Consider the following 27,458-nt stretch of genomic DNA (forward strand, 5'->3'; position numbering starts at 1 on the left):
TGAGATCAAGAAGCTGAAGATTCGTGCATTGACCAAGAGATGTTGTTACTGCTGAGATCAAGAATGTGGTTTTGCATAATAGTTTGTGTCAATACAGTCAGGATTGTAAGATGGTTTGTATTCGAGACCTGAGCCAAGCGTTTAAGATTCTTCCTCGTTTCAAGAGTGTAAACTCCGTGTATTATTACTACACTAATGCCTATCAATTAGCCAAAAGATAAACAATTTTTTTTTGTGACCGATGTTTATACTATCAAGGTAATTGTATATTTTAGGTTAACTAGATGTTTGGTGTCAAAGCTGTTGACTCCTCCATCTCTTGATCTTCGTTAAACCAAATGATAAAATCATGTTCAATGATCACTATCAAAGCATTGTCATACAAAAAAGGGAGACATTGAAGAAAATATGGTTCGACATACAGAATGTATTTCAAACTTAGCATTACAGCGAGTGAGCATGGAATAGATAAACGGAATATCGCACGCAGACAAGTAGTAAACAAAAACGACTTATATATCCCATCACACAATGAACAGTGGGTACTGATTCTGAGTAGGTTCCCCTGAAAACCAAATAATAAAGAGGTTAGATGGTTGAGACTTTCACACTAAACTTCAGAGGATACATAACCAACAAAACGAACAATATGGAACATTATACCAAAAATATATACCTGAGACGTTTTATTCTCCTTATTTGTAGCTAGGATAGTTTAATTGAACACTAGGAATGTGTTGGACTTTGTAGTAACTTTCCCCACCTGATTCCAATTTCCCCTTCCACTCATTGTTCATACCTGAAATTTTCAGTTCCTTTAAAGAGATTATATACTTCAGCCCTTCCGGTATCTCCTTCAACTTGTCACAATACTTTATATGCAAAGTACGAAGACATGGCATCGACCCTTCTTCGATTTCCCACTCTTCCAACTCTTTTAGAACCACTAAATCTAGCTTATGTAATTGAGGGAATCCACCTTTTGAACACACCATTTTCCTCCCTGCGAAAGCATCAAAGAATAATATAACAGACTTTAAATGAAGCAACTTTTCCAGAATCGGGAGTGGGTCCTCCTCCATTCTGCATTGACCTAGAGATATGCTTGCAAGGTTTGGAGGGAATCGAGAGTGCTCAGGAAGCCTTGGCATATGCATCGACATCACCAAATCCCTTAGATGAATGAAATTCCAAATGAAATCCACATCAGGAGCCACATCGGATTCGCTCAAGGAGATCAAGCTAAGCTTCTCCAGGTTTCTTAATTCACGGAGAGATGACGCTAGAATTTCACAAGTATACTTGCCTTCGAGAACTACTTCGAGAGTCCTGAGCCTAGTCATGCCGCAGAGGTCTATGATGCTACCACTTTTCGATCGGAAACACCCCAAAAGCTCCAGGTTCACTAGATTACCCAATTCCAGCTTTGTTTTATTTTTCATATAAAAGGGTAGCCACAGGAACCTCAACTCGACCATCTCTTTAAAGATATTTGGCACGTAAACTTTCCCACTGGAGGATAATTCCAAATAGAGTAGAAGCTTTAGATTCCGTAGAGAAGATGGTAGATGAGATCCCGAAGTCACGTTTAAGCTCAAATATCTCAAATGAATGAGATTGCCAATGCTGGAAGGTATTCTCCCTACTTCAATGGCAGCTACACTATCTGATTGTAAATTCAGATCTAGCACCCTAAGTAACTGTAAATTTCGGAATCCTTGAGCCGACTGCTTCCACAAGTTGCTGTCGAGTCCAAAACCCAAAACCGATCTAGCTTTTTTATTGCTTTTACCTCCCCACATATTAAGTGCATTACCACCATGAAGTACGAGTCTGCGAGATTCACGAGTATGAGCATTGACAGTTGAAGTGGAAGTAGGGGCTTTGATGACTTGAACAAAATTCTCTTCTTTGGCCTTAGATAAACATACTTCTCTCATCATGTCATGCATTTGACAATATTCCTGACCCCAACTCCCAATGCTTTTTTCTACGATAACCATATTTCTCCTTCCTAACTCTTCCATGTATTCTTCTCCACTCTCTCGAATGGTTGGTCCATCGCAACTTGATGTTATTATTCCTTCGGCTGCCCATAAATAAGACAGTCTATTGACTGTTATCTTGTAATCTTCAGGGAAATAAGCTAGGCAAAGGAAGCAATGCTTCAAATGCATTGGCAAATCTTCATAGCTCAGAGACAATACTCGGTAAACCGAATCTTGTTTGTTGTCATCTGAGCGAATGATCTGAGTTTGAATATTGTCATATACTCTTTTCCACGCTTCAACCGTATATTTCTTGTTAGCTAACAAGCCTCCCAGCACTTTAACAGCTAACGGTAGTCCTCCACAATATTTAACCATTTTTTTACCCATAGCTTCCAGTTCTTTATCAACACTAAATTCTGCAAAACAAAAAGCATATATTATAAGATAATAGCCATGAACCATATATGTACATCCCTGAACTACTCCACAAGATTTTTGATAATAGGAGGTAAGAGATATCACATTATGTGTCGTAACGGATTAATAATATTCTATTATATAAACGTACCAGTTTTGTCTCTTCTAGATAATGCTATCTGCTCACACAACTCCCAACTTTCCTCGGGAGTAAGGATTGTTGGTGTAAAGGCAAAACATGTTGGGTCTGCATGTAAACCAACACCTCCATTGCGAGAAGTAAGAATCATTTTCCAACCTGCAAATTGTAATTTCCTTTTAAGTCAGGGATTAAAAGGCATTTATGAAACTTTTAAGTAGTGTATGTACAATTAAAGAGCTTGCCTCTTTCTTGGGGGAAAACGTCTTTTATTCTATCCCAGTCTTCATTTTGCCATACATCATCTAAGACAATTAAATGTCTACGTGCTCCCAGCAATGGAAAGAGCTTCTCCTGGAGTTCGTTCTCATCCATTTGTTTGATAGCCTGGACTTCATTCTCATCCATCTGTTTGATGTCCTTACCATGTGGTCTAAGATCTTGCAAGATCTTTTGCCAAATATCCTTCCGCCGAAACTCTTTTGAAACACATACCCATGCGAATCCATCAAAATGACGTCGAACAATGTCATGATGAAAAACTTGTCTTGCCAGAGTGGTTTTGCCAATACCACCCATCCCTGATATGGAAACCACTTGAATGTTATCATTCTTCACCAAATGACCAACCAATTCTTCAACACTCTCTTCCACCCCAACAAGGCCCTTTTCAGAACTCTTAGGAAATGTTTGTCGGATCTCCCTCTGCACCCTTTGTCTCTCTTTTAGAGACAGTGAACGACCATCATACATGATTTCTTTTATTCCAAAGCTCTGCATTTCCGCAACAACCTCAGACATTCTCTTAGTTATGCCTTCAATTTCTATAGAAATATCTCGGCGCTCCACTAAGAAACAAGAAAGCCCTTTCACACGCCTCTTGATCCATTTTTCGTTACCACTAGATTCTTTCAAAAGAAAGGATTCAATTATATCTTCAGCATCGTAAACAATGTCTTTGACATCTTCCAAGAAGTTTCTCACAGCATCATTTTTATGTTTCTTGGCATCTGCATCTTTCAACAATGACTGTAACTTTCTCATTCGGCGTTTTAGATCATCAACATGCTCGTGCACTCCCTGCAATCGCTCAGATTCTCGACTCAGGAGGTCCCAGAGTTTCTCCATTCCAAAGGACACAACTCCCTCAACCATCGCTGACACAACTACCTCAGCCATCACTGATTTCCTGTTCCAACGTCAACACATAAGCCAACAAAATAATACAAATATCAATCAGAGGAACTTATTTTAAATCAAACAAACTAAGAATAAGATTTGATTAAATGCCTTAAATTCGCGAAACAAGATTTTCTGATAATCCAAATAATTTTATTTTATTTTTAAATCTGATTCGACCATAACAGAGGGCAAAAGACAGATCAAAGCAAGTTAAGTCGAAAAATATGATGTAGAAAAACATGATATACCTTTTATGAAACAGATCTGCAACTAGGTTCTATCTGATTTACCTTTCAGCGACGTTCTTTGGAAGAAGCGATATGAGTTGCAATGAAAGAGCAAGTCAACTTTTGCAGTCGCTTCTATCTGTAATAATGCATGTGGAAGCTGAGTGAAGCAGGATTTTGTGGCGTGTTGGAGAAATTGAGTCAATCCCAAGTAAGAGCTATTGTGACACAAAGAACATGTGTTTTAACTTGACAGGAAGGATGACAGGTGAAATCTGATAGAAAAAATCAGTGTCATAGAAATCAAATGGTTTCTGGTTCTAAAGATTTAAAGGACCTAAATCTAAAGAAGATGGATAAGCTGGGTATAGGGAAGCTCAGACGTGGATACTCAAGGTTTAATGTCTTCATAGGAGGTCTCGTTTCAGTATTTATGTGTCTGCCTTTTGTAAGTTGTGGAATTTCTGTCTACAATAGAGGTGAGACTAATGCAGTTGAGAATGGTGAAGACATGGTTGATAGCAGGAGGCATGAGTTCTGATATGGTCAAGCCAGAAAAAATATATTGTTGTGTATTGAGTTGAGTCTAAGGCTATAAGAGTTTAACAGCTTGTCATAAGTTGATATGACTTAGACATTTCAGTGTCTGATCACTTTGGTGGATCAATGCCAAAAGTGGAAGCTTCGTTCAGATTAGAGTTATTGTGATCTTCTTGTACAAAGAACTAGTTTGAAGGACTGTGGTATAAAAGTTTGTGTCCAGTCTCTGACAAAATTTCAAGGAATGAACCATGTATATACAGTCAAAGTTTTAAGACTGAAAGAAGATCCACGTAAAGAGAAGTGAAGCTGAGGTTAAAGTCGCGTGAGTGTGTCTCTTAAATGGTTATTGTTCCAGGTGGAGCAATTGGTATTACAAAGAGGGAAATACATTCAGAATGGGTTTGTTTCCGAGGTGGAACTATATTTTCAGAAGGAGTCTTGCCTTCTCAGAACGTTGAACATCAAAGGAGGATCTGATGGAGTTTAAGAGGCTGCATATGTTTGAGTATGTGAAGTTTTGTCAGGGTTATCTTGCAGTGGACTGAGCCTTGGCTGTCTGTCTTCGTGATATTGGGTGTCATGCAGCATGTACTGTTGGTATAAACAGCGGTGCACAGAGGTTCATGTTGGCTGTATTAGAAGAAAAGTCAAAAGTTTTTTTCTTCTGGCCTGGAGTGAAGATTGATGAAGAATCAGTAGGAGTTTTGCAAAAATCAGAATATGAGGAAGTCTCTAAATTTAATGGAAGTAAGATCAGTGAAACACAGAAGGCTGCATAAAGTTGTCTATTTGCAGCAGGAGGAATTCAGCAGTAATCTTCTCCGAAGAAATACACTTACAGGTTGATCAAGTGGTGGAAGCTCAATGTAAAGGATGCTAGACGAAAGAGTTGGTTCAAGTCTGCGAAAAAGCAGGAGGCAAAGAAGCAAAGATTTTGGTTGATTATGCACACTGTTGAATGTGTTGCAGGTCTGTTACAGTTGAAGACACACATCATGAGCTCGAGTTTGATGTGCAAGAATCTGTAGAGAATATCTCAGGAGCATCACATGTTCTGTTGATGAGATATATGGTTAAAACGTACAAGTGGTGAACTACAAGCTACTGGTACTGGTCTGTTTGCTCAGGGAATTGGACAAGGAACTTATATCGAAGGTATTCACAACTAGGTGGAGTTATGAGGCGTGATCTGTTGACATCCAACAGCGGTACAAGTTGGTTTTAAGGCTTAGTTGGCTAGACAGATGGATGTAATTACAAAAATGCATTGCTTACTAACCTAAAGGTTTTGTTGAGATTGTTTTGCAGGTTTGAATCGAAGATTGGTTCATGATGGGAACATGTATGTTTCTGGTTTTTGCATATGATTCATGAGTAATTTGATTTTAAACTCAGTGCACGAGGTGAATCAAATGAGTCGACAAGAGGAATCAGGTTTGCATAGATATAAAGGCTATATATAATTGCTGAAACAGTTTTATGGTGTTTGATAGAAACCATGATGAAATCTGTGTGATTGTTGAACTCCTAAGTGCTAGCTTTTAGAGTTGTCTCTTGGTTTAACAATTTCTAAATTCATTAGTCTTGTTAATGAGATATTCTTGAATGGTTTCTCAGGTATATCAAAGATCGATAGGGGATCAATGAAGAGTATTAGCTTAACACCAGTTTGTGTGAAAGCTGGTTATGATACTCAAAGGGGCATTAGAATGCCAAGAGTCTTCTAGAAGCAGTGTGGTTTACACAGCTGAAGTATCCTTAGCATTATGTCTGGTTCATTGATTATTAATCAGGTTTAAGATGATTAAGTTTGTTTAACTGGTTGCTGTACATAAGGTTTCTTATGCAGGTCACTGGAGATGGATATTTACCAAGTTTGGAGCTGGAACTTCACAGTTAGTTCACAGTGAAAAAGAGAGATGTGAGAGACGGCATTCGCTTAAGTATTTTGGGTTCTCGTGGGTTTTTATTCTCTTAATTCTTCTTGTAAGGTTGATTGGATTGTAACCAACGGTGATTGATCTCCGTGTACAGCCACGCTGCGGTCGATCAGATTGAAAAGGTCAACTCGTTTGTGTTCTTTGATAGAAGCTAAGCCATGGATTCTTGAAGTCATGGATTCTTGAAGTGATCGGATTCTTTGAAGCTCTTGTGTTCTTCTTGTAAGGTTGATCGGATTGTAACCAACGGTGATTGAGCTCCGTGTACAGCCACCGCGGTCGATCAGATTAAAAAGGTCAACTCGTTTGTGTTCTTTGATAGAAGCTAAGACATGGATTCTTGAAGTCATGGATTCTTGAAGTCATGGATTCTTGAAGTGATCGGATTCTTTCAAACTCTTGTGTTCTTCTTGTAAGGTTGATCGGATTGTAACCAACGGTGATTGAGCTCCGTGTACAGCCACGCCACGGTCGATCAGATTAAAAAGGTCAACTCGTTTGTGTTCTTTGATAGAAGCTAAGACATGGATTCTTGAAAGTCATGGATTCTTGAAGTGATCGGATTCTTTGAAGCTCTTGTGTTCTTCTTGTAAGGTTGATCAGATTGTAACCAACGGTGATTGAGCTCCATGTACAGCCACGCTGCGGTCGATCAGATTAAAAAGGTCAACTCGTTTGTGTTCTTTGATAGAAGCTAAGTCATTGATTCTTGAAGTCATGGATTCTTGAAGTGATCGGATTCTTTGAAGCTCTTGTGTTCTTCTTGTAAGGTTGATCGGATTGTAACCAACGGTGATTGAGCTCCGTGTAAAGCCACACCACGGTCGATCAGATTAAAAAGGTCAACTCGTTTGTGTTCTTTGATAGAAGCTAAGTCATGGATTCTTGAAGTCATGGATTCTTGAAGTGATCGGAATCTTTGAAAGCTGGTTATGATACTCAAATGGGCATTAGAACGCTAAGAGTCTTCTAGAAGCAGTGTGGTTTACACAGCTGAAGTACCCTTAGCATTATGTCTGGTTCATTGATTATTAATTAGGTTTAAGATGACTAAATTTGTTTAAGTGGTTGTTGTGCATAAGGTTTCTTATGCAGGTCACTGGAGATGGATATTTGCCAAGTTTGGAGCTGGAACTTCACAGTTCTAAGGGCAGTTCACGGTGAAAGAGAGGGATGTGAGGGACAACATTAGCTTATGGGGCTGTTTTTTTTACCATTTGTCATCTCCATCCAAATGATTCATTTGTATGATCTATTCAGATGATCCATTCTCATTTTTGTGATTGTTTGTTTGTCCATCCACATGACTCATCTAGATGAATCATCTAAATGGATTTTATGTTTGTTTCTTTATTTTCATTTCCATTCAAATGAGTTTAGTAAACAAATTACCAAAATACCCTTGTGTTGGTTTAATCATATGTTTGATATTAATTTTAACTATATTACATTAATTATTTAGTTTAATATTTACATTAGAATTATTTCAAAATTAACGAATTTTCTTTTTGCGGTTTGGGCGAGAAAAAAAAAATTTTTTTGGTTTCAGCGACAAAACAAGATTTTTCGGTTCTGGCGGGAAAACAAGATTTTTCGGTTCTGGCGGGAAAACAAGATTTTTCGGTTTTGGCGGGAAAATACAAATTTTCGGTTTTGGCGAGAAAACACGTTTTTGCAGTTTTGGCGGAAAAAGACGTTTTTGGCGGAAAAACGCGTTTTTGGCGGAAAAACACATTTTTGCGGTTTTGGAGGGAAACCCATTAAAATGAAATTTTTCGGTTTTGGCGAGAAAACGAGATTTTTCGTTATTGGCGGGAAAACGTGTTTTGCGGTTTTGGCAGGAAAACACATTTTTGGCGGGAAAATGCATTTTTGTTGTTTTGGCGGGAAAATGCATTTTGCGGTTTTGGCGGGAAAATGCGTTTTTGGTGGGAAAATGTGTTTTTGTTGTTTTGGCGGAAATACACGTTTTTGCGGTTTTGGCGGGAAAACATGTTTTGCGGTTTTTACGGGAAAACGCGTTTTTGCGGTTTTGACGGGAAAACACATTTTTGCGGTTTTGGCGGAAAAACACGTTTTGGCGGGAAAACGCGTTTTTGCGATTTTGGCGGGAAAACGCGTTTTTGTGGTTTTTTCAGAAAAACAAGATTTTTTGGTATTGGCGAGAAAATGAGATATTTCGGTTTTGGCGGGAAAATACGTTTTTGCAATTTTGGCGGGAAAATGTGTTTTTGTGTTTTGGCGAAAAAATGTGTGCTTGGGGTGTTAACGTGAAAACATGTTTTTTTTTGTGATTTTGGCATGAAAACACGTTTTTCGGTTTTTGCGGAAAAATACGTTTTTGCAATTTTAACGGAAAAACACATTTTTGCAATTTTGGCGAAAAATTGCGTTTTTGGGGGTTTTGGCGTGAAAAATAGTTTTTAGGTTTTCGCGAGAAAAAGTGTTTTTGTAGTTTTGTCAGTTTTCGTATGTGACAAAAATGATATTATTTTTAGGTTTGTAATTTGTGAATTACATTAGGGGCATAATAGATATTATACCATTTTGAATGAACCATCTCTATTCAAATGATCCAAATTAGTTCAGCTGAATGGACTTTAAAATTAAGCCTAAATTTCCAAAAGTCATCCGGATGATCCATCTGAATGAGTTGTACTTTTAGTGTCTAAACAAATAAAACTTTCATCTTCATCCAAATGATTCATCCAGATGGAGAAACAAACAGGCCCTATGTATCTTGGGGTCTCTTGGGTTTCTATTCTCTTATATTCTTCTTGTAAGGTTGATCGGATTGTAACCAACAGTGAGTGAGCTCCGTGTACAACCACGCCGCGGTTGATCAGATTAAAAAGTTCAACTCATTTGTGTTCTTTGATAGAAGCTAAGTCATGGATTCTTGAAGTTATCGATGGTGATTAGAAGGGTTTGATTTTCAACATAAGCAAACTAGTAATAAGATGAGTAAATGCGTCAACTTCGTGAAACAAGATTTCTAATAATCCAAATATGTTTTTTTTTTTTATCTGATTCGACCACAACAGAGTGCAAAAGACGGATCAAAGCAAGTTAAGCAGAAAAAATATGATATAGAAAAACATGACATACCTTTTATGAAACAGATCTGCAACTCGGTTCTATCTGATTCACCTTTCAGCGACGTTCTTTGGAAGAAGAGATATGAGTTGCAACGAAAGAGCAAGTCAACTTTTGCAGTCGCTTCTATCTGTAATAATGCATTTGCTTTAGGCTAAGAATGGTAGGTGGGAAAACTAGTGGGCGTTACACAAGGGGTGGGGCATCCACCTTCTATTACCACTCACATATCAACTATGCAATTTTAAAATAAGATAGAACCATACACAAGCAGACAAGCAGTAAAAATTAGTGGATTATACACCCAAACAGTAAATAAACGCCTTTTACCTGTGAAAGAAGGGTAGCATACACTCTGTGCCTTTTTCTTTTCTTTTTTTTTTCAAAAAATATTAGATAATGTAAAATATTATTAAAGTAAAAAAAAAATTTACAATACATTATTCATGAAACATAACTCTCTTTGCCTTTCCGCAAAATCATTTATCAACTTCGAATAATCAAGTTTTTCTGCTAATTCATGCTCTATTATATCATCGACAATCCATTCAAACGGTCTTGAGACATAATCGAACGTAGACAATTCGTCTAACATACTTAAGCATATCATTAGCTCGAATTTCGTCACTTCATCTTGTCTGGCTTTTTTTTCCTATTTTGAAATCGACTTGGTTGATTTCTTATTCTATTTCATGGAAGCATTCTCTACAGACAACAATTCAAAAACATTAAAAACATAATTTAGATAAAATACACCAATACATTACATATGCTAGAACATAAAACAAGTAAATAACAATCATAATTTAAGAAAATTTCAGATTTTCTTACAAATTTTTTTTTTTAAAAAGAAATAAAAGAATAGGAAAAACTCACATAGATTCAGAGAATGTGGAGTATAATGATCTGCATAGAAGAATAAACAAGAAGGTTGAAAAAGGAGAAGATGGAACGTCAATTGTAAGAGTAAATAAAATAGGTAGTTATTGTAATTTATGTATTTTATCATTGAATATAATACTAGGTTAAGACCCACACCTTGCGCGGGATGAACATTATATATATAAATTATTTTATATATTATATATTTATAATATATTATGAAATAATAAATATATATTGAATAATTAAAAATTCATTATCTACTACTTATATAATTAAATTGGTGCGAATATATAAATAAGTTTTATAAATCAAAAAATATTTTTTCTATTTGATATGATTATAATTAAATTTATATGATAGTAACATATATATGGTATATTTTAACATTAATATTTATTAGATCATGCTTTTTGCTCATATTTTTTTATCATTTGCATCTATTATAGCAAAAAATCTAAATTAGTGATAACAAAATTTTCAGTGTGGAATTAAATTTTTAAGCAATTTATAATATTTTAAAAAAATAAGTTATCAATATTTTTTTCAAAATTTTTATCAAAAAATGTTCAAAGAAAATTTCAAAATTAAGATATTTATGTATTTTTATATGACATATAGTTTAATTTAATGATACATATATTTATATATCTTTTATTTTTGATACTTATTAAATAAGACTTTCAACTTATATTATTTTTGGGGGAATTTTACTTATACACTTTTTATGATACCACTTTTCAACTTTACCATCAATCGAAAGGCATTTTCAAAAATACCACATTCATTAATGTGTAAAAGACAATATTGCCCTTAACTTATCTTCAACTCATTTCTCTCTCTCTCGTGAATCTCCGTTCGTCGTCTATCGTCTCTGTTCAGATCCGCTGTTTTCCGTTCAGATCCGCCGTCTCCGTTCAGATTCGCCGTCTCTGTCCTCCAGATCCGCCGTCTCTGTCCTGAACCGACGTCTTCGTCCAGATTCGTCGTCTTCGTCCAGATCCACGAAGCAATCGAGATCGAGACTCAAAACTTCAAATGTTGAATCCTCAGCAAGAATCACAACCTGTAAGTATTTTTTCGGATTTTGTTGTTTTGATCTAAGAGAAAGAGTTATCTATTAATAGTCTGATCTAAGAGAAAGATTTCTAATAGTGAACATTGAGTTTTTGAAAATTTATAACTCTTTATAAATCGAAGTTATTTAGTAATGTAATTGACATGTTCAGTTCCCGACACTCATAAAAGAAGCATATGTTGAAGCTTATATGAGATCCACAACTCTGCCATCACACATTTTCTTTGATCTACAATGTTAATCATCAAATTCATCATTGTCTCTTGTTTTTTTTTCTAAAGTCTTATTGAGCAACCATTGACATTTTTAGTTTCTTCTTGTGTCTGAGATTGCAGAGTCTGTTTCTTTTAGCAGCGATAAAAAGTATGATATAACGCAAGTGAAGGCTCCACCTCAGCTGCAGAAAAAGATGTGTTAAGTAACTCAATCAACTAAAAGACAATTTAGAAAGGCTTATAAGACAGTTTATAAAGTTTGTTAAATAATTTATAAGGTTTATAAATTCTGCACAATTTTGAAGTTAACTACGAGGTATTGTGATACTTCAACAGAGCTACCAGACAAGCCAAAACTGATCATCCAACGTTCAAATATGAATTATGTTGAAAATGATTTTTTGTATTTTAGGTAAGGAGGAATTTAGTGAAATTGAGAATTCACACCTTGCGGAAGTGTTGTAGAACTAGCTAGAAAGAATAACATTCAATTTTCAGGAAAACCTTATGCAAATAAGATTATTGATGAATGGGGGTAGATCTATGGTTCACTTTCTCATATCAACCAATGGGGTTAGATCTATGATTATTGATGAATGTAAATAATTTATAAAAGCTTATAAAAAACGTTATGAAAGCATACATTCAATTTATAAGGGTATTATATGAGTTCCATAGGTTTATAAATCAACTAAAAGAGTCTATAACAATTTAGAAAGCCTTATAAAACAATTTATAATGGTTTGTATAATAATTTATAAGGGTTTATAAGGGTACGTAAATAATGTATATGGGTTTATAAAAATAATTTATTAAGTTTATACACCATTATAAATATTATAAAATGATTTATATGGGAATTTAAAATTTCTGAAGCGGTGGAGTCTTGATTGCTGTCCACATGTACCTCAGAATCTGCCATGTATCATCATCTCTTTACAAAGCCTTATAAGGATATGTAAAATTATTTGTAGGAGTTTATAAACTATTAATAAATGCATATAAAACAAGTTATAAAATCTATAAACCATTTATAAATGTTTATAAGAAAGTTATGAAAGTTTATAAACAATATATAAGGGGCATGTATACTATTAATAAGAGTTTATAAAAACTGTATGAAAGATTATATTCAATTTATAAGAGGTATTATAAGAGTTGTATAGGTTTATAAATCAACTAAAAGAGTCTAAAACCATTTAGAAAGCCTTATAAAACAATTTATAATGGTTTGTATAATAATTTATAAGGGTTTATAAGGGTATGTAAATAATGTATACGGGTTTATAAAAATAATTTATTAAGTTTATACACCATTATAAAATATTATAAAATGATTTATAAGGGAATTTAAAATTTTTGAAGCGGTGGAGTCTTGATTGCTGTCCACATGTACCTCAGAATCTGCCACGTATCATCATCTCCTTACAAATCCTTATAAGGATATGTAAAATTATTTGTAAGAGTTTATAAACTATTAATAAATGCATATAAAACAAGTTATAAAATCTATAAACCATTTATAAATGTTTATAAGAAAGTATGAAAGTTTATAAACAATTTATAAGGGGCATGTATACTATTAATAAGAGTTTATAAAAACTGTATGAAAGATTATATTCAATTTATAAGAGGTATTATAAGAGTTGTATAGGTTTATAAATCAACTAAAAGAGTCTAAAACCATTTAGAAAGCCTTATAAAACAATTTATAATGGTTTGTATAATAATTTATAAGGGTTTATAAGGGTATGTAAATAATGTATACGGGTTTATAAAAATAATTTATTAAGTTTATACACCATTATAAAATATTATAAAATGATTTATAAGGGAATTTAAAATTTCTGAAGCGGTGGAGTCTTGATTGCTGTCCACATGTACCTCAGAATCTGCCACGTATCATCATCTCCTTACAAATCCTTATAAGGATATGTAAAATTATTTGTAAGAGTTTATAAACCATTAATAAATGCATATAAAACAAGTTATAAAATCTATAAACCATTTATAAATGTTTATAAGAAAGTTATGAAAGTTTATAAATAATTTATAAGGGGTATGTATACTATTAGTAAGAGTTTATAAAAACTTTATGAAAGATTATATTCAATTTATAAGGGGTATTATAAGAGTTGTATAGGTTTATAAATCAACTAAAAGAGTCTATAACCGTTTAGAAAGCCTTATAAAATAATTTATAATGGTTTGTATAATAATGTATACGGGTTTATAAAAATAATTTATAAAGTTTATACACCATTATAAAGGATTATAATAAAACAATTTATAAGGATATGTAAAATTTCTGAAGCGGTGGAGTCTTGATTGCTGTCCACATGTACCTCAGAATCTGCCATGTATCATCATCTCTTTACAAAGCCTTATAAGGATATGTAAAATTATTTGTAGGAGTTTATAAACTATTAATAAATGCATATAAAACAAGTTATAAAATCTATAAACCATTTATAAATGTTTATAAGAAAGTTATGAAAGTTTATAAATAATTTATAAGAGGTATGTATACTATTAATAAGGGTTTATAAAAACTTTATGAAAGCCTTAAAACAATTTATAATGGTTTGTATAATAATATATAAGGGTTTACAAGAGTATGTAAATATTTTATAAGGATTTATAAAAATAATTTATAAAGTTTATACACCATAATAAAGGATTATAAAATAATTTATAAAAGTATGTAAAATTTATGAAGCAGTGGAGTCTTGCTTGCTGTCCTCATGTGCCTCACAATCTGCCACGTATCATCATCTCTTTACAAAAGTATATAACTATTTATACAGGTTTATAAAACTATTTAAAAGGGTGTATTAAACTATTTACAAGAACATATAAGCTATTTATAAGTCTATTGTTAAAAGTACAACTCGACGATTTATAAATTCTTATTAAGAAGTTTTTAAACAAGAGTTGATTGTATATGTCTATACAAAACACATAAATGTTTGAACTTGAGAAGTCTTGTGAGGAATGCTAGGCAGAATGAGTGTAAGAAACTCAAAGTGATTTATAAGCGTTTATAAATTTATTTACAATGGTTTATAAGGTAATTTTTTTAAAATCCCTCCAAAAGACAATCAACACAAAAAAACATATCTGGTGAAAGAGCCACGTCCTTCAACAAGGGATATATTGCTTTAACATAGTCTGAGAACATCAAGGCTTCTCCATATCTCACTCTTCTATAAAAGAAACAATTGAAACCAAACTCACTTACATGTCCAACTAATATCTTCAATTATGCAACTACTAAAAGAGAGATACAATTGTTTTAGTATAAGAGATGTCTAAATAAGATGAGAGAGAAGAATGTACTAAGAAGCCAACTCTGCAACTTTTATAAAGCGTTATAAATACGTAATTCTTTGATAGTACAAACCACATTCTTCTTCAGAGTCTCTCTTGCCTCTTCAAATAGCTCACCAACCTCGTAAATTTTCAAAATCTGAACAAAAGCCAGTCACATATTATTTCTACGCATCAGCATTCACTTCCAAAAATAAGATTCAAAAATAGTATACTTTCGTAACTCAACAAACTCATCATTCATCTTCACTGCTTCTGTAGATATTATACACAAAACAAGACATAAAAAATAAACTCATAAAGTATAAATAGAACGTTACACTACCAAAACACCAACGTTCCACCTCATATACTGCACATACTAAAACATTGCTAGTCAAACTACAAATAGTAGCATTGTATTACCTTAAGGAAGTGAGATACTTAGATATGCATATCACCACACATATTCTCCACAACATCCTTTAAATCCAAAAGCTGACAACACACATTTGTAATTCTCTACAACATCACCAAATCAACCAAGAAAAGAAGTAATCATAGAATAATTATACTCTTAGGTTAGTACCTTCTCATGAATTAAATAATTATATAAATCTGAAAACTATGACAATAAATCAACCAAATCAATAATTGTACTCTTACGTTAAGCTTTGTGTCTTTTGATTGCTAACAGATCAACAGTAAGATTTGAAAGGATCCAATTTATAAGATCTTATAAATTTGAGATCTGAAAACTTCACTTGAAAAACTTCGTCTTCTTTCTTAGAAACATATCGATTTTGATAAATCAAGCTAAAATTACAGAAAGAGGCAAAAATCACCATATACTATCATCTTACCTTTGTTAGTGTTTCTTAGGCGTTGGGAGAGAGATCGTCTCGTTCGTCTGAGCTTGCCGAGTCTGTCAGCTTTGCCGGAGAACTTCTCGGCATGCGATTCGTGACGAACGTGACCGATTTAGCATCGGAGGATTACTACGACTACATAATGCCGGCAGAGGAACGGCGGGATGTCCACTCGCCGCCACGCTCTCCCAATCCGGTCGAGTTCGTCGGAGATCGTCGAGTTCGCCGGAGATCGCCAAGTTCGCCGAAGATCGCCGAATTCGCCGGAGATCGCCGAGTTTGCCGGAGATCTCGTTGGAGCTCGTCTCAATTTGATCTCATTTTCATCTCGTGACAGACATTTGGAGAAGAATAGATCTAGGTTAAATTAATGAAATGAGGGGTATAATGGTACTTTAGCCATTAAAATTTTAATGGTAAATTTGAAAAGTGTAAAGTTGAAAAGTGGTATTAGGAAAGTGGTATTAGTGGCAATTCCCCATTATTTTTTTAATTATTTGTATCATGTCATAACAAAAATTTTAAATCATAGATTACAAAATTTGAATGTGAAACTTTTAACAGTTTTAGTAATTTATACTCGTTTTTAAAAATTCAAAATAAAATATATAAATATTTTTTTTAATTTTTATTATATGGTTACTATGATTGTTTAATTTATTTTAATAGCTTAAAATTAAACAAATATAATTATAATACACACTTATTTTTATCAAATCTTTATTATTCAAAATCATTAATTGTCATATATACTTTAGCCACATTCGGCAATTTCGTAATCTTATTTAAGGAAATAATGAAAACATTAATAATATATTTATTGTGGTTTAATAAAAAGATTATTATATATTTAGATGGACCAACTTATTTCTCTAAGGATTCTAAGAATCATTCTAGTGATGACACGTGGCTACAAAAAAATGTTGCAATGCTTCTCAAATAATATATAGGGGATATAAGGAAATTTAAAAATTTAGAAAAGGTAATCAATCATTACGATCAAATCATTCAGTTATTATTAGGGGTGGGCAAAATATCCATAATTTTGATTTGATTCGTTATGTATATATATATATATATACATATACTTAAAGAAGTATATATATATATATATATATATAAGCTGTATCAATTTTTTCTTTATTTTTAAAATTTTTATTTTATTTTTACGGATCAAATCAGATATCTCGTAAAAATCTAAAAAAATTTCGGATATCCGGAACAGCGAATATCTGGAAGGCTATTCGTGCCCACCCCTAGTTATATTTGGCTGGAAGCATATTTGAACCCATGCCTAGAGGAGCAAGAAAAAGTACATAGCCAACATACCAAAGAAACTTCACTGAACATTATGCCCATAATTTTTAATAAATCTTGGTGCTCCAAGCCTTTGTTTTATGGGCTTTAGTCCAGGGCTAGGCCTAGCTTTACTCTCACCAAGCGCCATGGCGAGGCAAGTCGATCAGCCATGTGTAACTCACATGCAAAACCGTAATTATCCATTTTCAACTTTTAAGTCATGTTAAGCCATATATAAAAACAGTAAACAGAATCATAAAACCAATTCCATTTTTGTTGGCTATAACAAGAACTAGACTAGTCGAAGATCACATAATTTTTGTATGCTTCGGTTTGTTGATAGATTATATCAGACGGCACAGCTACTCTATTAAACCAAGGCCGGTTGAGTAACCAAAATTTGCACAAACCATGCAGATAAATCATCGAAGCCGCGCTTTGCGCGCCTTAAAGCATCTCCAAAAAGATTCTTTATTTTATAATTTGCAAAACTCTATATTTAAATTTTGGAAGTCCCGGAGCAAATTTATTAAACGATTAGTGTTGTTGTAATATTTAAATTTGTGTAATAATTATTTCTTCATGTATCTTTTTAAAAAAATTATTAAGTTTTTTTTGGAATAATCTTGTTGTATAGTTCTAGTTTTACAATATTATAAATCTTATTTTATTTTCTGTGTAAAATCTGAATTTATAAAAACAAATTTTAAATATCTATGATATACAAAAGTTTTAATGATTAAGACGATAAATGAGAAAATACTTAAAAATCATAAATATGATATGTAATTAATTATAAAGACAAAAATGCAAATAAAAAGATGAAACTTTAAATTTGGAGTTTTTAGGAGTGAAACTTCAAATATGAAGTTTTAATCCTTAAAATTTCAAATTTGAAGTTTTGAAGTTCTTTTTTGGTTTTGAAGTTCTTTTTTGGAGAACAAAAAACTTTGTATTTGAAGTTATAAAATTTCTTTTGGAGATACTCTTACGTGATACTAGTTTAGCACTCAATGGCGAGCACTTTCTGTACCTCGCCTGGCCTTGGGGTCTTGAGGCGATGAGGACATAGCTAGATGTCTCCAAGCGCCATAGCGGTCAAATCGATCACCATTTAAAACCAAACTTAAAACACCTTAAAATATATTTTTTTTTATTAAAAGAACACAAAAAAAAAATGACCAAAATAAATTTCATTAAAAAGGTAAAAAAAAAAACTTTTACCTTTATTTTATAGATATTTAAATATACATATAATTTTATAAATAAAAAATATTGTTATTTTCAAATAATATGTTTTTAAATTTGAATTTTTTTATCTTTATTTTGGAATATTAAAAAAAAAATTGAAATCCAAAAATTCTTTTTAAAACTATTTTAAATTTTTATTTTTTTATTTTTTTAAAAAAAATCCTAAATCCCATCTCTTCAAACCTTCACCTTTCAAATCTAAACTATAATTTTATATTAGCTAACTATATATTTCAAAAAATAAAATTGTATCTAAATATATTTACATTTTTAATGAAACATTTTGGTCATTTTGATCTTTATGAACTATATTTATGATAAAAACTTTTTAGGATCGATAGACAGTTCTGCATATACGTCATACTCGATGAAGATGAACTCCGCAACCCACGTTCATTAGCTCTGCTTTCAGCATTCTGAAATTTACAATAGGCTTACATCCAATAATCTACAAGAAATTGAAATCGAACCTTGGTGTAAAAGCCTATGGTTCCGCAAATTTAGTTTTCTTTATTAACCAAGATAGCTTTAACTATGTGAAATCTGAATATTAGGTTTTAACACAGATTATTATCGTGATGAGCTCAATCTGTCTATAGGGATGTTTAGCACCAAGTTTACGTTGTAGTGAATATTCGGAACCAAGTTTACATTGTAGGATTCTCAAATGTAAACTTGAAGGAATAATAGTTCAGTTTATAGAATTACTACTGATTTAAAGCTTTTGAAAATTGTTAATCAAATTTTATTTATGTATAAATAGGTCCAAAACTTATTAATTTGAGAAGAGTATATTTTGAATGATTTGAGTTTATAAAAAAGAATGAAAAAACAGAATTGGACAGTTAACACTATCCTGTTACAAGCCACACGATCCTTTCTTCCTTCCTTAGACGAAGAACTCGCGAGTCACCACCATGAACCCAACGCAGACGCTTTACCCCTCCGGCGGTAACTCGCCGTCACCTCATTCAACGCACCCGTCATCCCTCTTCCCTCAAATCAACAGATGCCGAACCATGCGCGACCTCTCCCAAATCCACGCCACATTCGTCAAATCCGGCCAAATGCGAGACACTCTCGCCGCCGCGGAGCTCCTCCGCTTCTGCGCCACCACCTCCGATCTCCTCCACCGCGACCTCGATTACGCGCACAAGATCTTCACCCAGATGCCTCACCGCAACACCTTCTCCTGGAACACTATTATCCGAGGCTTCAGCGAGAGCGAAGAGCAAAACGCAATCATCGCGATCGCACTCTTCCACGAGATGATGAAAGACTCGGTCGAACCGAACCGGTTTACCTTCCCGTCACTCCTCAAGGCCTGCGCGAAAACCGGGAGGATCGAAGAAGGCAAGCAGATCCACGCGCTGGCGTTGAAGCTAGGGCTCAGCGGCGACGAGTTCGTGATGAGCAATCTCGTGAGGATGTATGTGATGTGCGGTTTGATGAGAGACGCGTGCGTGTTGTTTTACAAGAACATTATAGGGAGAGATATGGCTGTGATGGTGGTTGATGGTGGGAGAAAGAGAGACGGTGAGGTTGTTATATGGAATGTGATGATCGACGGTTACATGAGGCTTGGTGATTGTAAAGCTGCGCGGACGTTGTTCGATCAAATGCGTGTGAGAAGCGTTGTTTCTTGGAACACTATGATCTCTGGCTATTGCAAGAACGGGTGTTTCAAGGAGGCTGTGGAGATTTTCTGTGAGATGAGGAGAGTTGATTTGCGTCTTAGTTATGTCACTTTGGTTAGTGTTTTGCCTGCGGTTTCGCGGATAGGGTCGTTGGAGTTGGGAGAGTGGTTGCATTCTTATGCGGAGAGTAATAGAGTGGAGATTGATGATGTGCTTGGCTCTGCTTTGATTGATATGTACTCCAAGTGCGGAGTTGTGGAGAGAGCGGTTGAGGTGTTTGAGAGGTTACCGAGGAAGAATGTGATTACTTGGAGTGCGATGATAAACGGGTTTGCTATACACGGCCTGGCGGGTGATGCTATTGACTGTTTCTGTAGAATGAGGGAGGCTGGAGTTAAGCCTAGTGATGTTGCGTACATCAATCTCTTGACCGCTTGTAGCCACGCTGGGTTGGTAGAAGAAGGGAGAAAGTATTTTAGTCAGATGGTGAATGTGGATGGTTTAGATCCTAGGATTGAACACTACGGGTGTATGGTTGATCTGTTGGGACGCTCGGGTCTTCTCGAAGAGGCTGAGCAGTTTATACACAACATGCCTGTAAAACCAGATGACGTGATATGGAAAGCTCTTTTGGGTGCTTGCAGAATGCACGGGAACGTGGAGATGGGGAAACGTGTGGCTAATATTCTGATGGATATGGTTCCTCAGGACAGTGGAGCTTATGTGGCTCTCTCAAACATGTACGCTTCTCAAGGAAACTGGTCAGAGGTTTCGGAGATGAGGCTGAGAATGAAAGAGATGGATATAAGAAAAGACCCCGGGTGTAGCTGGATCGATGTTGATGGTGTGCTTCATGAGTTTCTTGTGGAAGATGATTCTCACCCAAGAGCCAAAGATATCAACTCGAAGCTTGCGGAAATCTCAGAGAAACTGAGACTGGCTGGGTATAGACCCATCACCACACAGGTTTTACTGAACTTGGAGGAAGAGGATAAAGAAAACGCGCTTCATTATCACAGCGAGAAGATCGCTGTTGCGTTTGGGTTAATAAGCACAACACCTGGTAAACCAATACGCATTGTTAAGAACCTGCGTATCTGTGAGGATTGTCACTCGTCTCTCAAACTCATCTCCAAGGTTTACGAGAGAAAGATAACGGTAAGGGACCGGAAACGGTTTCACCATTTCGAAAATGGATCATGCTCGTGTATGGATTATTGGTGAAAGTAAACAAAAGTACTTCATTTTTCATAGTGTATACACATGTTCTGTTATTTCTTTGTTCTCATAACAACGATAATAGCTAAATTTCTTTAGACCTGAGATGCGTTTAGACCCCTAGATACGTTAAACTGTTTATAATTTTTGTAAATTGTAAATATTATTATCCATAGTAACATACAGTATATTCAAAATTTGTCATTTAACATGGTCGATTGCTGCTGGTGGTGGTTTCGGACAATTGTACATACAATTACATGTATAATTATCAGAGCCTGGTGGATTCTCAACGCAAGTTCCGAATCCATTCAACGTCTTGAAACACTCTTCCCTACAATTTAACAACAAACATTGTGTCTCGGGCGCTATCACTTTTGTGCATCTCTGCTGTGCCTCAGTTTTAGGAATGATCAACAACACTGCAGCCAATTGTGAATTGAGTGTTCACAGTTTAGAAACGTCTGCTTCTGTTTTGGCATAATGTATCGTCTAATGTGGATTTCGATGGACGATAGTAGAAAAAGAATAAACAAAGTTAATTTACCTGAGAAGAGAACCATCAAAGCCATACAAGAAGAGACTAATTGATTGGACATGGGGAGAGACTTTATTTATCTATGTATAACCTTCTTTACGATGTATGTAATATATGTTTTTTTTTTTTGCCAAATTATCTCCCATACAAATACTATTATATACAACATTTTAGTCAACCCACACTGTGGTGGTCAAATGAATAGATAGAAATTATAACATATGATAAGATATTATACCATATATAGGGGGTGATTGGTTAGACTGTATTGTAAAAAATTTACTGTAGAATTTGTACTGTAAATGTATTGGCTGTAGCTGTACATTTACTAAAGTATATTTTTCTGCAGAGATTTTTGCTGTAGTTATGATAACTGTACCTGTAAATTATTGGCTGTACTTTTGTAAAATAAAACATGATTGGATAAAATGTGTTGTAGCTGTAAAAAAAACTTTTCTGTTAATTTAAAAATATAAGAATTTATAAAATCTATCCAAAATAAAGAAAATCATCTAAAATAAAATAAAAAATAGTCAAAGAAAAACCACCATCTAAATAATAATAAATATTATCTACGAGAATTCTATAAATTCATTGCAATCTCATCTCGAAAGCCTTCCATGTATTGCCGAGAATCGACTATTTGTGCATTTTCATAGTCTTACCGATGGACAGGTTTAGCTCCAACTTGTTCTTCTTTCTCGCGTGATTTGGAAAACGTATTTGAAAATTTAGTTCTCTAGACTTAATGCTTTGAAGAAGAAAAGCTAGGTATTTATAAAACAAGTGTTACGTTAGGATTTTCCTTGCTTAAGTTATCTATTGATTTTTCCTTTTTGTTTTTAGTTGATAATTTATGTTTTTAAGTTTATCTAACTTTAAATTATTAGTTTATGATCAAGGATTATCATGATTTGAATATACTAAAGATTTGAATATATACATGTACCTCGTATGTTGATGGAAAAATAAAACGTGGTTTTTTTTTTCAGTTATGAGTTTATTTTTTCTACAGCCTAAATAATAAGGATGTAGGATTTTTGTCTAAAACAAATAGAAAAGTTAAAGTTTTTAATTTTTGCTGTATCTTGAAAAAATAAAGCTACAATTTGATTGGCAAAAAATTATAAAATTTTGCTGTAGACTTTAACTTAAAAAATAAAACTAAAGCATGATTGGTTAGGATTAGTGCTTTAAGAAAAATTAAAACTAAAGCATCCAACTATATAAAAGGGACTAAATTCAAGGCTTTTGAGACTATCCACCTCAACCAAAATATTCTCATTCAAAAAAAATTAAAAATAGATGTCATTTAGAAAATAATTAACTAACATACGACTTTTGATATTTTTAGAAATTTCAAATTTGTAACTGCTAATTTATTAATAGAATCATATATTTATATTGAATTATGTTATATTTTTAATTGTTAGACTTCAAGGATAAATAAATTATTAATTTATAATATATATAGTTTATAACTTTATATTGTAGTTATAAATAAAGATAAAATAATTGGGGAGGGTGAAGAAGCTCATGTAAAATTATGTAATTAAAATGGTAAAATGGTGAGTATGATGAGGTGAATCTAAGAAAATTTGTTGTACAAATTATGGTGTTTTCTTCGTCAACTATAATGATTTAAAATAAAATATATATTCACATAAATAAGTCAATATTTGTTGTTTTTTTTTTGTAAGATGTTAAGATTATCATTTTCTGAAAAGTTACACTGTTATTTTTAAACAACTTATTACAGCAAGGAAACAAAAACAACCAACAACAACTCAAGATAAAAAAAACCTTAAGGAAGTCTTATACAAGAAAAATAAAAAGAAGTAGAGAAGAGGAGAAAGAAGAACTTACAGGGTAAAAGAGGAGACGGTCACGCATCATACGGTCGAGAGAGGCAAGGATGACTGATGAAGGTGAGGAGACAAATGTGAACACACGAGCATTACGCTCTTTCCACAGCAGGTAGATGGATGACTGAAAGTAGAGCTTGATGACTGGAGTAGCATGTGCATCTGCGTTGACGTGAGGTTGATTGATCCAGGCTGCAACAGAGTGTAGATCAGCCGGAGGAGAAATCTAAACTTCAGCAGCAAAAGGCTCCCATATCAAGCGAGAGAAAGAGTACTCAAAGAAGAGATGATGGTGAGTCTCTATTTCCAGATTACAAAGGACGCACGTTCCTGAGACATTTAACCCCCAACGCCTCAAGCGATCCTTGGTTGGCAGTCTTCTCCGCAAAGCCAGCCATGATATAAATGCATTACGTGGAATATGTTCCTTGAACCAAATAGTCTTGTGCCAATATTTGTTGTTGATAGTGTTTATATTCTTTTCTGACATTAGTATCCATATTTTTTAGTAAACTGATCCAAAGAGATTAGTTTGTGGAGCTAACCAAACGAGTATTATAGTGTTTACTTTGGAAAAAATAATAGGTTGAATGATAGATGGCGTGCATGCTTTTTCACATGGAAATCTGCACATATATTAAAATTGTAAGATTTGAATCATAGAGAAAATATAGTGTATATGACTGAAGTTGGACCATTCCGAAACTAAAGATGACTAAAATTCTTCTTTGTCAAAATGCATAGATGTGAATCTTATATGAATAGAGTTCTCCATTGCTTATAGCAGTGTAATAAACTTCGTGTGTAAAGGAGAAAAAATGTTATATAAGTGAAAACAAAAATTATGATTTTTTTTCTTGTGCCTATAGGCTCTTTGCAATTTGAAGAAAAAAAGAACATATTGTGTGAAAATCTTTGGCTCGGTCAAATTTTATCCAGTTGTTTATAAAACTGTTGTTATCTGATTCATTTAATTTTTCAGTGTTGATTTTAAAGTCCAAAAAACCCATATATACTGACTTTTTGATATTTTTTCTGTGATTTGAATTTAAAAAGAGATAAAACTTTCGATAAGTTATGTAAACTCAGAACAAGTATTTAGCTTTAGAAATCATTTACATGTTTCAAACTTATAATATATACGTATATAATGTTTAAAATTATGCATATAAAACCTGTGTAAAATGTGCCTCAATATGTTTTTCTTCTTTAATGTGTTAATCGTACTATATATAACATTATTTTAAAATTTCAAAAAGTTTATGTCACATACAAAAAACTATCAATAAAAAATATAATTCTCTATTTACAACAAGAAAAATTAAAAATTATAAACATATAAATTTAAATTAAGAAAAACTAACATTGGAAAAACAAGAAGTTAATATAAAAGAAAAAAACAGATAAATAATATTATAAATAAAATAAATTTATAAGATATAATCCGCGCGAAGCGCGGAAAAAATCTCTAGTTAAGTTAAAGCCCAACCAATCATCACCATTATAAATGCAATGCATTGACTCTTACACATCATTTGTTTTTGTTTTTTTGTAAAACCTTACACATCATTTGTTGCCAGATAATTTCATGCTGAATCTAAAAGTATTGCAAAATAAATGGGTTGTCATGATATTCTCCCCCCCCCCCCCCCCCCCCCCCCCCCCCCAAAATTTTTACTTTCATGGAAGACTCCCCAAACTAATTAATCCAACCTAATTCCGCATATCTAATAAAATCAGTAGAAACACGTTTTATACTCTTAACAGCGTTTAAGAAACTGCTAAAGCATAAGACCATGCTTCTTCCTCTTGTTTTTTATGTGTAAGTCCGCATATGCTTTTGTAACATGTGTACACTATTTATCAGTCATCTACGAGACTAGAGTACGAGAGAGACCATGTTCTATACTTACTAACTGTGTTTGTTAATGATCAAACCCTTTTCTTATAATCAAAACCATTTTCTTGTATCTTGATTTCACCAACATGTAATTATCAAGTAAAGGAGACCAAGCATGAGCTTTCTCATTAGATTGGAGTTTGAAGATTTTTGAGTAACCATCATGCGGTAGAATCTCAATACTAAATCACCAAGAATACTTTCGACTTATAGCTAATAGCTCTCACTAATGAAGATGATTCGTTCTGCTAATTCTCTAGAAAAGCCAGACCAACAAGAGAACACTAATTAACTTGGTTATACGTTCATTCAAATGTGAATATTTAAAAACACTTAAAACTGTCAACATAAAGCAGAGAGTTGGTGTTAAAGTTGGGAATATAACACCAATTTAAAGACGTCGGGAAAAAGGGTTTAAAGTTGACGGATCAGGATCAAGTTTAATAAATTCAGGTTATGATGATTACGGGTAATCACTAGTCATAACTTTAAATCACTAAAAAGAGAGATTCAGATCTTTTCCCACTGGTCTAACAATAAAACGCTAAGGTTACAAATGGAGGGAGAGATCAAGACAATGATCTCTACCGTTCTCACTAGTCACCACGTTACAATTATGATCCAAAATTTGAACACGTTGCTGCTGACCAAAATACCCTCCTCTGCTATCTCTGCCTTGGTGGGATGTCACCAACACAGCATGCGCGTCGTTGGATCTGAAGATTGGATGGTCGGGTTGAGCAGCTGGAAAGCAGCCAAGGGAGGCTGATGAAGGGTAGCTTAAGAAGGTCAAGTGGTGCGGAGAAGGAGATGGTAAGAATACAGGTAGCGTGTGAAGAAAGTCATTGTTGTTGACTAAATCGTAAGCCCTTTTGGCTCTTCTAGCAGCGGTTCTCTCCTTCTTGTGGGCGTTCTGGTGGCCTCCTAAGGCTTGAGAACTATGGAACTGTCTAGAACAAAAGAGGCAAGAGAATACTCTTGATGAAGATGTGTCTTCGTCTGTCTTGCTGGCTTCTTTAGTTTTGTTGATCCCTTCTTCTTCTACTTGGTGGTGATGATCATCTTCCATTCTATGGTATCTATACAGAAAGACTAACTTCAAGTGAGTGCCAAAACAATATGGAGAGCTAACTCTAAACCAAGAAATGACTATTTATATACCTTGAGTTGAAGATTAAGGGAGAGAATGTGTATGTTGTGGACTGGAGAAGATGAGTTTAAAAAGGCAATGGAGAAGATGTGAAGTAGAGAAGAAGTCAAGTTTAAGATGGTGTTTGAGGAGAGTTGGAAAATGTGAAGAATCTGAATCTGTGAGTGGATTCATTAGGTGCTGTTACTGTCAAGTGTTATGTTCTCTTCTGTTGCAGAGCCAACTTTGGGGGCAGGTTCTATTACCCGTATGGGCTTGGGAACAGAGGAGATAAGAGAGAGTCAGAGATAAAGAGAAAGAGTTAAAGGTCTTGCATGCAGATGAGAAGAAGAATGATTGGTGGGAAAGAAAGAGACTTTTGAATTGGGAAATGGAACTTCTTTTTTTTCTATCTTGAGATTAGAAGTTTTTGTTCTGTTTTGCTACTAGTTTAAATGGAACTCATATTTGCTATTGGTCTAATCATAAACTTCCTCCTTTGTTAATGCTGACCATGCCTTTAATGAACTTAAGACTTCTTCACTTGTCTTTCACAGATCACGAGATTAATTGGTTTCTTTAAAAATGTGTAATTGAGAAACATACTAACAAACACACATTTAGGACACTTATCTCTTGACCAAAGATTTGGAAAGTGATGCCAAGTTGGTGTAAGAAAAAGGAAGAATGCTCCATAACTTGAGAAAGCAAATGGGTAGACATAAAGACTGAT

General features: G+C 34.0%; 5 protein-coding genes across 13 annotated transcripts; 2 read left to right on the top strand and 3 right to left on the bottom strand.

Moving 5' to 3' along the window:
• Window positions 1–339: 339 nt before the first annotated feature.
• LOC106410808 (probable disease resistance RPP8-like protein 2) lies at window positions 340–9,780 on the bottom strand. 7 transcript variants are annotated; one of them, XM_048735247.1, is made up of 6 exons: window positions 9,548–9,744; window positions 4,020–4,174; window positions 2,793–3,736; window positions 2,560–2,706; window positions 677–2,407; window positions 340–565 (listed from the first exon to the last, which is right to left on the bottom strand). In XM_048735247.1, the coding sequence occupies exons 3-5, from the start codon at window positions 3,724–3,726 to the stop codon at window positions 696–698; spliced, it is 2,793 nt and encodes a 930-aa protein (XP_048591204.1). In that variant the 5' UTR covers window positions 3,727–3,736; window positions 4,020–4,174; window positions 9,548–9,744; the 3' UTR covers window positions 340–565; window positions 677–695. The 7 variants fall into 7 exon arrangements, with proteins under 7 accessions (XP_048591204.1, XP_048591208.1, XP_048591205.1 ...); XM_048735251.1 differs by having other exon boundaries at window positions 3,978–4,174; XM_048735248.1 differs by having other exon boundaries at window positions 4,020–4,095; window positions 9,548–9,722.
• A 1,330-nt stretch (window positions 9,781–11,110) lies between these two features.
• Window positions 11,111–16,362, top strand: LOC106348892. 3 transcript variants are annotated; one of them, XR_001271040.3, is made up of 2 exons: window positions 11,111–11,485; window positions 11,824–16,362. XR_001271040.3 is itself a non-coding variant. In XM_013788719.3 (2 exons), exons 1-2 carry the CDS (start codon window positions 11,456–11,458, stop codon window positions 16,220–16,222), a joined length of 351 nt encoding a protein of 116 aa, XP_013644173.1. In that variant the 5' UTR covers window positions 11,111–11,455; the 3' UTR covers window positions 16,223–16,362. The 3 variants fall into 3 exon arrangements, 1 of the variants encoding a protein (XP_013644173.1); XR_001271039.3 differs by having other exon boundaries at window positions 11,831–16,362; XM_013788719.3 differs by having other exon boundaries at window positions 15,902–16,362.
• A 2,887-nt stretch (window positions 16,363–19,249) lies between these two features.
• LOC106348894 (pentatricopeptide repeat-containing protein At5g48910-like) lies at window positions 19,250–21,398 on the top strand. Its single transcript, XM_013788720.3, has one exon. The coding sequence runs from the start codon at window positions 19,356–19,358 to the stop codon at window positions 21,297–21,299; it is 1,944 nt and encodes a 647-aa protein (XP_013644174.2). The 5' UTR covers window positions 19,250–19,355; the 3' UTR covers window positions 21,300–21,398.
• Window positions 21,399–21,437: 39 nt separating this feature from the next.
• On the bottom strand, window positions 21,438–23,020 carry LOC111207916 (putative defensin-like protein 165). The gene is made up of 2 exons (XM_022706490.2): window positions 21,841–23,020; window positions 21,438–21,715 (listed from the first exon to the last, which is right to left on the bottom strand). Exons 1-2 carry the CDS (start codon window positions 21,890–21,892, stop codon window positions 21,495–21,497), a joined length of 273 nt encoding a protein of 90 aa, XP_022562211.2. The 5' UTR covers window positions 21,893–23,020; the 3' UTR covers window positions 21,438–21,494.
• Window positions 23,021–26,063: 3,043 nt separating this feature from the next.
• LOC106352264 (protein LATE FLOWERING) lies at window positions 26,064–27,203 on the bottom strand. The gene is made up of 2 exons (XM_013791924.3): window positions 26,758–27,203; window positions 26,064–26,675 (listed from the first exon to the last, which is right to left on the bottom strand). The coding sequence occupies exon 2, from the start codon at window positions 26,663–26,665 to the stop codon at window positions 26,147–26,149; it is 519 nt and encodes a 172-aa protein (XP_013647378.2). The 5' UTR covers window positions 26,666–26,675; window positions 26,758–27,203; the 3' UTR covers window positions 26,064–26,146.
• Window positions 27,204–27,458: the final 255 nt, after the last annotated feature.

This window comes from Brassica napus, chromosome A6, assembly GCF_020379485.1.
Source record: "Brassica napus cultivar Da-Ae chromosome A6, Da-Ae, whole genome shotgun sequence".
Taxonomy (NCBI): domain Eukaryota; kingdom Viridiplantae; phylum Streptophyta; class Magnoliopsida; order Brassicales; family Brassicaceae; genus Brassica; species Brassica napus.

Bases quoted from the DNA above. Each gene is read 5' to 3' on its own strand.
- LOC106348892 (XM_013788719.3), top strand. From the start codon at position 11,456: ATGTTGAATCCTCAGCAAGAATCACAACCT. The intron at 11,486-15,901 runs GTAAGTATTTTT...AGTGTTTCTTAG, and splicing joins CTCAGCAAGAATCACAACCT to GCGTTGGGAGAGAGATCGTC.
- LOC106348894 (XM_013788720.3), top strand. From the start codon at position 19,356: ATGAACCCAACGCAGACGCTTTACCCCTCCGGCGGTAACTCGCCGTCA.
- LOC111207916 (XM_022706490.2), bottom strand. From the start codon at position 21,892: ATGTCCAATCAATTAGTCTCTTCTTGTATGGCTTTGATGGTTCTCTTC. The intron at 21,716-21,840 runs GTAAATTAACTT...AATTGGCTGCAG, and splicing joins TTTGATGGTTCTCTTCTCAG to TGTTGTTGATCATTCCTAAA.
- LOC106352264 (XM_013791924.3), bottom strand. From the start codon at position 26,665: ATGGAAGATGATCATCACCACCAAGTAGAAGAAGAAGGGATCAACAAA.
- LOC106410808 (XM_048735253.1), bottom strand. From the start codon at position 3,726: ATGGCTGAGGTAGTTGTGTCAGCGATGGTTGAGGGAGTTGTGTCCTTT. The intron at 2,707-2,792 runs GCAAGCTCTTTA...TACAATTTGCAG, and splicing joins CGTTTTCCCCCAAGAAAGAG to GTTGGAAAATGATTCTTACT. The intron at 2,408-2,559 runs GTACGTTTATAT...TTTGTTTTGCAG, and splicing joins ATCTAGAAGAGACAAAACTG to AATTTAGTGTTGATAAAGAA.